At 45.7% G+C, this 8857-nt stretch overlaps 1 protein-coding gene across 3 annotated transcripts in view; it reads right to left on the bottom strand.

The window, feature by feature from the left end:
* Positions 1-1116, bottom strand: part of ZDHHC20 (zDHHC palmitoyltransferase 20) — an 82850-nt gene extending 81734 nt beyond the window's left edge. For 2 of the 3 annotated variants that reach the window (XM_090273914.1, XM_090273915.1), the window contains exon 1: positions 927-1116. In XM_090273914.1, coding sequence (XP_090130040.1) covers positions 927-1044 — 118 coding nt within the window. In that variant the 5' untranslated portion in view covers positions 1045-1116. The remainder of the gene's footprint in view (positions 1-926) is intronic. The other variant, XM_090273916.1, reaches the window with a different exon arrangement.
* Between the last annotated feature and the right edge of the window lie 7741 nt (positions 1117-8857).

Here is an 8857-nt window from a genome sequence, read left to right on the forward strand (position 1 = left end):
CCCTCATGGCTCACTAAATGTTACATGCTAAATAGAAAGATGTGGGTCACATTCTCACAGCCACTCAGCAATTGTGTGGCCTAACAGAAGGGCCTATTTCCAAACTTTCTGAGCCAAAGCACTCTCTTCCATGCGCAGAACTCGGTTTTTGCCAAGTACTTCTCTGAGAGCTGTGCAAACCTAGAGCCACAATGGGGAGTCCTGGTTGTGACACCTTCAAGTGGAGTGGGGGGCATAGCTTTCCATTCGTACAATCCCTGTCTTACGCGGCTCTCTTTCGATAATGTGGAATCAGTGCGGACACAAAGCCTAAGGATACCAAGGGTCTGCTTTCACAAATGGCACTCACCATGTGGCCCCAAGTCCTCACGAAGAAAGGAGGCAAGAAGCAGACCAGAACCCAGAGGCCAGTGCAAATCTGAAACAACTGCACAAAGCCGACCCACTACTTCCTTAATCAATCAATAGTCAATCAGTGTTTTCATTGACAGCCATTTCCTTCCATCTTAAGGACAACCTAAATAAACCGGTACCATAAGTCCTTCAAGTGTACTGGGATGTTCGTCCCCTTTTCCACGGAATCAAGTGAGAACTACCGAGGGAAACGGCAGTACGGACGAGCGGACTAGAAATCTCCGTAAGAAAACAGCCGCAGAAAAGAATCAATCGTCTCACTCATCCTTTGACTAAAAGCAGCACTAAGTCAGAGTTACTGACTCTTGACTGGGAAGAACGAACTTCCCAAGGGCCGGCGGCTGCGCGGACCCGCGGCTCACTCCGCTCCATGGTCCGCACGGACGCCGCTCAGCAGGCCCGAGTCTTCACTGTGAATGATACCAACGCAGGCGCGGCCGCACTTCCGCAACCGCTCCGCCCCGGGAAAGCCCTTGGAGAGCCGCGGCGGGCACCGCCCGCCCAGTACTCACACACGCATAGCTCCACCACGTACGCGTAGTAGGACCAGGCCACCACGAAGGCGATGAACAGTACCGGGACCCAGCCTACGCCTCGCTGGCAGCAGCGCCAAAACCGGCCTGGGGCCATGTCCCGGGGTGACTGCAGCACCACAACCAAAGGAGCACGGGCTGGTGAGCGAGGCGGCAGGCTCCAACTACCGATGGCCCGCCGCAGCTGCAGGCCCCGCCCCCGCACCAGGCCCCGCCCCCGCGCCTGCCTACGCCTCACTGGGCGGCAGGGCTCCTGTGGCTAGAACCAGTAGGCCCGCGCTGGGAGTGGGCCCTTGACTCCGGACGGCCTAGGGGCGGGGCGGCAGGAGCGGGCGGGGGAGGCTTTGTAAGGAGCTCGAGTAGCTGGGTGCCTTTCTGGGGTGTGCTGAACTGGAAAGCACTTCCTGGACCGCCGGGCGGAGTCGTAGGCCTGCTCTGTGTGCACAAACTACCCACTCGGGTCCGTTTTCAAAATAGGGAGAGGTCGTGCCCCAGCAGGTGAAGGCGTGGGACGCCCGTTATTGTAAGGCTCCTTCAGGGATGGCGATGTGCACCTCTGATTAAGAACCCTGAACTTTTTAATCCTTAGATCCGCGTTTCAGGCCTAACCCCTCCATTTTTCGAAGATGGAATCTGTAGATTCCTGAGATTTAGCATGGAAGCCTGTAGAGTGTTTCAGTTTGATTTAAAACACAAACTGAAGACTGAGTTGTAAGGAGAGCAGCTGCCCTTTCCCTGACCCGCAAAAGGCACTACTGAAATTTCGAGAATTTATTTACAACTGGAGTATTCAGCTAAACTGTTTGGAATAATAATAGAACCTAAAAGCAGCACTGCGAATATGTCATAATACAAGTAATTCCAAATTGCGTTTCCTGATACTGTCAGGTCTACTTTGGTTAGACTAAGATTTAATTAGTTGCTGCTCAATAAGGTCTCCATGAAGCACACTTCCTCCTTTTATGGTGTGATATAGAAGTTACAAAAGCAAATAATATTTCTAGCACCAAAAATTCTAAAGGGTGTGTAAATATTTTGTTATCAAAGATTCTATACCTTGAAAGTCATGTTGGTGTCAAAACTGACAGTACCTTCAAGGCATTAAAGTGAAACAAATTCAGCTTGTTTTCCAGAGATCCTGCTTTAAAGGGTCAGGCTTTCAAATGGAATTTGGATTATTGACAGGAAAACTGTAACTTAAAGCCCTTTCCCTTCCTGCCATCTCTAAAGCTCAGCACAAATGTCATGTCCTGTAGAAGTCTTTCCTGATCACATTGTCTGGAAATGATTTTTTTACTCCCATTTTGCTTGGAACACATCTGTTAGTTTCCTGGTGCTGCCATAACAAAGTACCACAAACTGGGTGGGTGGCTTAACAAAAATGTATTGTGATGGTGGCCTGATCTGGAGCGTGGCAGTGATAAGGAAGCTGTTTAGGACTTCAGCTTTGATGTAACCTCTCTGCTCCAAAAACAGCGATAGTAAATGTAAATCTAAAAATAGAAAAGCAACAAACTCAAGCTCAAGGCTCCATCCTACCCAGGCCCTACAAATGAAACAGAAAAATATTGTACTAATCAACCCCTAGAATCGTGATTTTTAATAGAGACTGGAGGACACACAAGCTCCCTGACCTGGAAGTGAACCAAGCTGTAAGCTGGCCTGGTGACTAGATATATGGTGTCCCCATTATTACCACCAGACTGAAACTTCAACATGTCATCTTAAGTTCTAGTTCTGAACTTAGAGCTGGGGTAAAATAAGGGCAACTAGAGGCAGCTATGAAACTATTTGGCAGGGTTTATGGAAACCATGTAGCAGTCAAGAAAATAGAGAAAATTTCTTCAGTCCGAAAGAAGATAGGAAATGAAAGGGAGAAAAAAGCAACAACAACAAAATAAAAAGATTAGAAACAGAAAATAAACAAGATGATGTGCAGGTCCAGCTCCCCACCTATTTGAAAGTCATATTCGAGAGGCAGGTGTTGATGTAAAAGACAGTGGTTTTATATAGGTGTTGGCAGCCTGGAAGATGAGGGACCCTCATCTCAAAGCCCATCCAAATATCTCAGTGTAAGCAGGTGTTTTTATGGGAGAGAGAGGAACAAGGAGAACAAAGAAATCAGAGGGAGAGGCTGTGGACATGCAGGCATTGTCCTTGCTGGTCCTGATATGAATCTTTAATGTCAACATCCTGGAACTGGTTAGTGCCAGCCAGATTCCTAGAGTTGGGAGATCTGCATCAACTGAAAGTGTGGTCAAGGCTGTTTCATGTACAAGCAGGAACTGGAACTGCTGGCACTTGCAATATGCTTACAAAGAAACTGTTGGTATATGAGTTCTTTCCATCAGCTTGTTAGTAGATTTTATTCTAATTTTATTTCATGGTAAGCCAGAGTAGTATAAAGTTTTTATTCCCTGTTATAATTCCCCATTGTCAATTTTCCCTCCATATCTATGGAGCTTTTGATGTCCTCTGAATCTTCTGAGGGAATGAAAAACCCGAGTCTTTTGTGAAGCAAAATTTCATGAGTTAAAAGCATGTGTATTTTTTTTAGAGGCATCTATTGAGCAGTTACAACTTTTCTAGTTTGGGGAAAAATAAATCATAAGGATGTTTAAAACAGTAAAAATAAGCATTATAAAGAAGATCCATGGATATAAACAAAGATGGGGGGACTGCCTGAGGGGTGTGGGGGTGCTGGGTGGGTGGGGCAGAGGGGGAAAAATTGGGACAACTGTAACAGCACAATCAATAAAATATTTTTTAAAAGAAAAGTTAAACCTAAATTAAAAATTCCTCCTAATATGGATCTGAGTCCTTGTGGTATCCATGAAAATAGACTCACAAACCAATCTCCAGTTCCCTCAAAGAGGGAACTAGATGCTCCAGTGCTTGTGTTACAGAAACAGGGGAGTCCAAAAACAAACACCAGAGTTTGTGGCTGGGAGATAGGGAGCAGGAAGCAGCTTTCAGGATGCCCTTGCATGCCTGGAGCTAGTGGCTGGAAACATTGTTGCAAAGATCCGATTTACTTCCAAGACTCAGGAAGATGGGAGGGATCTTGGACTCTGGGCTGGTACGGAAGAAGCAGACTGAGCCTAGGTAGGGTTCTGTGAATGGTCAGGACGGTTTGCAACACCCACTGCATGAGAGGATGCAGGGAGAGAGGAGGCAGGGAGGAAGGGAGGAGCTGCGGACATTTTGGGCTGGCTCTGGCTCTAGGAGTCTCTCTCTCTCTCAGGCTCTCTCAGGCCCTCACGCCCTCACTCTCTGGCTCTTGTGGGCTCCCGCCATGTGACTTGGAGAAGGGATCTCCAGGCTGCTTAAAAAACCGCCAGGTGGTTTTGAAGAAAGGAGATCCACGCGGTTTACAGGAAGAAGGCAGTTTGCAAGGAGGCTGAGAATCAAGGCGGTCCTGCATTGAGAGCTAGAGGGCACCACAGCACAGACAGGACCTCCCCAATCAGAACTGAGTGATTGGCAGCCACTGGTAAAGCTGAACTGTGCCTAGTAAGTAGGGAAACGGTGTTTCTGACTTTCCTAAGACTGGCCAGGTCTGGGTGGGGGGAGGCAGGACCATGTGTAAATAAACAATTCTTTTTTTTTTCACCAAACTCTGGTATTAAGAGTTATAATTCTGGCGGCGGGCAATCGGGCCCCTAACTAAAGAGCCTGTGGGTTCTGTTTCAATCAGAGCAGCCCAGGGGTTCTGTTACACTTGTTGAAGTCAGGTAACCTGTTGCCTAATTTTTGTGATGCTTCTTTCCACCTGAGCTGAGGTGTCAATGTAAGTACAACAAAAGGAGCTGATGGTTATGCAAACTCCTCCTTGTTCTGCTAGTATGTAGTCTAAGGTAGGGGTCCCCAACCCCCGGTATCAGTCTGTGGTCTGTGAGGAACTGGGCTACTAGCGAAGCTCGCCTGAGAGCCGCCTCCTGTCTCCTCCTATTTCTCCCACAGCAGCTCAGCAAGTGAAGCTCACTTGAGCTCCACCTCTTGTGTCAACCCCCACCTTCGCTGCTGTCTTCCATGAAACCAGTCCCAGGTGTCAGAAAGGTTAGAGACTACAGGTCTAAGGCAATTTGATTATCGAAGACAACCTTAGCTCGAGTGCAGAGATTTCTGAATATTAGCAAGTAAGGTGACAGTTTTATTGGCTATGGTGATTAAAGTCTTGGAGAGATTCCAAAGTACAGGTTGATGTGGAGTCACTGCCCCCAGGGTAATAGAGTACCTCTAAAGAAATAATCATCATTGGCTGGAATTTCTCCAGCGAGATCTCAGGCCATTCAGTTGAACATTGATTGCTTGCGCTGGAGTCCCATCAACCCAGACAGTTTTATTTATTTACTTGTAGACCTCAGGAGGGAACAGCTCTCCTCTGGGTTCCCCTCGTCGGCAGCCGTCCGTCTCGAGAGACGATGGTGTAGCTTCTTAAGAGTCTATCTGCACCGACGAGAATGGTTGTGCAGTCCGACTCGGGAGTGACACGGTATCTGTCTCCTCCCGTGTTGAATCGACATCTTGTGATGACGCTGGAGTGTCCTCTCCAGTGAAGCTGAAGCTACAGAGCCTGGGCAGGGTGATATGGAGGGTCTGCTGTTGCCCATGCAGCAGACCCCCCCTCTCTTCGCAGCTGAAGGGTCCAAGGGAAAGACGGAGTCAATACAGCTTGGTTTCAGGTGCGCCGCAGGAGTTGCCGGTGTTGACTACAACATCAAACCGCCTTAGGGACTCCGGCTCCGGATTTTCTGTCGAGGTTTACTCCCTTAGCCTTTCCCCTGAAGAGGTATGCTGCAAGGCAGCGGAGGTTTTTTGGAGTCAGAGTTTTCCTTCTCTGATGTACCCTGACTGGAAGATCGAACCAGCGACACTTAGCTCGCAGGCCAACGCTCAATCCACTGAGCCAAACCAGCCAATGATACATCTGATAAGGGGTTAAGATGCAAAATTTATAAAGAACTCAAACAACTAAACACCAAAAAAAAAAAAAAAAAGGAAAGAAAGAAAGAAACAATTCCATTAAAAAGTGGCAGAGCACATAAATACTTTTCCAAAGAGGATTACAGATGGCAAGTAGACATATGAAAAGTGGCTCAATGTCACTTATCATCAAAGAATTCCAAATTAAAACCACAGTGAGGTATCACCTCACACCTGTTAGAATGACTATCATCAGTAAATCAACAAACAACAAGTATTGGCAAGGATGTGAAGAAATGGGAATCCTCATGTACTGTTGGTGGGAATGCAGACTGGCGCAGCCGCTATAAAAACAATATGGTGGTTTCTAAAAAAAATTTAAAATGGAACTGTCTTATGATCTAGCAATTCCACTTCTGGGTATACATCCAAAGAAATCTAAAACACTACTTCAAAAGAATATGTGCATGTCTATGTTCATTGTAGCATTATGTACAATAGGCAAGATATGGAAGCAACACAAGTGACCATCAATAGATGCATGGGTTTAAAAATGGTGGTATATATTTACAATGGAATATTACTCAGATGCAAAAAGAATGAAATCTTACCATTTTGCAACACCATGGATTGAAACCTAGAGGGTACTATGCTAAATGAAATAAGTTAAGTCAGAGAAAGAGAAACACCACATGACTCCACTTACACGTGGAATCCAAAGAACAATGTAAATGATCAAACAAAATAAAAACACAGAGATACAGGGAACAGACATGGTTTCCAGAGGACAGTGGGGTTGGGGGGTTGAGTAAAACAGATGAAGGAACTAAGAAGTACAAATTGGTAGTTACAAAATAGTCACAGGACTATAAAGTATCACATAGGGAATACAGTCAATAATGTTGTAATAACTACATATGTTGCCAGGTGGGTCCTGGAAATTTCGAGGGGAACACTTGTAAAATATATGATTATCTATCCACTATGCATACCCCTGAAAATAATAGAATACAATATTGAATGTAAATTGTAATTGAAACATTTTTAAAAAGAAAAGGATTGTGTGTGTGTGTGTGTGTGTGTGTGTGTGTGTGTGTGTGTGTCACTGTCTGGGACACACCTGGTAATCCTGGAGAGAGAACTCCAGTAGAGATAAGAGGAGGGATTATGCAGAAAAAAATCACATTGTGAGAAGCTGCACTCTAAGTGGATGGTTAGAAATGGAGGGAGTCTGATAAACTATGCTTTAAAAAACTTGGCTGCCTCATTGAGAAAACATCTTTCAAGTTCTGACTACGTGCCAGGTGCTTTTGCAGAGAATTAAAGAGGAAAGTAAGTCATAAATGTCATCCTGATGGACCATGGAATGGTTCTAAGGACAGGATTTTCTTAAACTTTCCTTCTTTCCTGAAAAGTGACTAGTGGTAGGAGAAAACCATTGAGTCAGAGAGCCCTGAAGTGTGGTGAGAAGATAGAATTGAGGACAGAAATAATAGGTTTAAAATATGTATTTGTTTAAAGTCAGTAAAATTAGAGACTTCTGGCCAAAATGAAGGCCTAGACAGACATGCTGCATCTCCCTCCACAACTAAGAAGGTATACAACTACCTCAAAACTAGAGACAACCAGAAGTTCCAGAAAATCAAACTGTGTGGAAGTCCAACAAACAAAGATATAAAGAAGAAATACTCATCCAGACAGGTGGGGGGGGGGGGCAAACCCAGGGTGGAGAGGATGCAGTGTGGTAGTGGCGGCAGCAGCGGCAGACTGGCGGGAAGCACAGTCACAAGATTTTTAAAGTAGGTAGGGACACCTGGGGAGTGATCCCAGCACCAGAACAGACTGCACAGCTCACTGCCGCAGTGCCAGGGAAAATCAAGACTCATTGCTTCTGGCTGTGAAAACCAGTGGGGGTTGGGGCGGAGGCAGAAACTGCCGGTCTTTCAGCAGAGTCCACTTGTTTAAGAGTCCCCACGGTCCTAGAACGTCCGCAGACCCACCCACTCTGGGAACGATGGCCAGGGCAACAGCTAGAGAGGCCAGTCCCATATGGAAGTGGGAGAAGTGACTGGAAAAGGGGATAGTGCTGAGCAAGTGGCATTGTTCCCTCTCAGACCCCTCCCCCACACACAGTGCCACAATGTGGTGAAATGGTCACCCATACTGATGAATAACTAAGGCTGCGCCCCTTACAAACATAACAGGTGTGACAGCTCTACCTAAGACAGAGAGGCAAACAAACACAGGAGCCTGTCAAAATGAGGAGACAGAGAGGTATGGCCCAAAAGAGGGAATGGATCAAGGTTCCCGTGGGAGAACTAAGTGATGAGGAGATAGCCAACCTAACAGACGTAGAGTTCAAACACTGGTGATAAAGATGCTCACAGGCTTGACAGATATGTTTAAGTACAGCAAAAGCATAAGGGAAGAAGTGAAGGCTATGTCAAATGAAATGAAGGAAAATCCACATAAAACCAATGGTGAAGGGAAGGGAACTGGGGTTCAGATCAATGATTTGGAACATAAGGAAGAAAAAAGACAGTCAGCCAGTGCAGAATGAGGAAACAAGAATTGAAAAAAATGAGGAGAGGCTCAGGAACCTCTGGGACAACTTTAAACATACTAACACCTAAATCATAGAGGTGCCAGAAGGTTCAGAAGAGAAAGTGCAAGAAATTGAAAGCTTATGTGAAAAAACAATGAAGGAAAACGTCCCAAATTTGGCAAAGGAAATAGACATACAAGTCTAGTAAGCACAGAGAGTCCCAAACAAGCTAGACCCAAGGAGGACCACACCAAGACACATCATAATTAAAATGCAAAAGGTTCAAGATAAAGAGAGAATCTTAAAAGCAGCAAAAGAAAAGAGTTACCTAAAAAGGGGTGCCATTAAGACTGTAAGCTGATTTCTCAAAAGAAACTTTGCAGGCAAGAAGGGACTGGCAAGAAGTATTCAATGTGATGAAAAGCAAGGACCTACAACC

Source organism: Furipterus horrens, unplaced genomic scaffold (assembly GCF_987537825.1).
Source record: "Furipterus horrens unplaced genomic scaffold, mFurHor1.1.pri manual_scaffold_4, whole genome shotgun sequence".
Taxonomy (NCBI): domain Eukaryota; kingdom Metazoa; phylum Chordata; class Mammalia; order Chiroptera; family Furipteridae; genus Furipterus; species Furipterus horrens.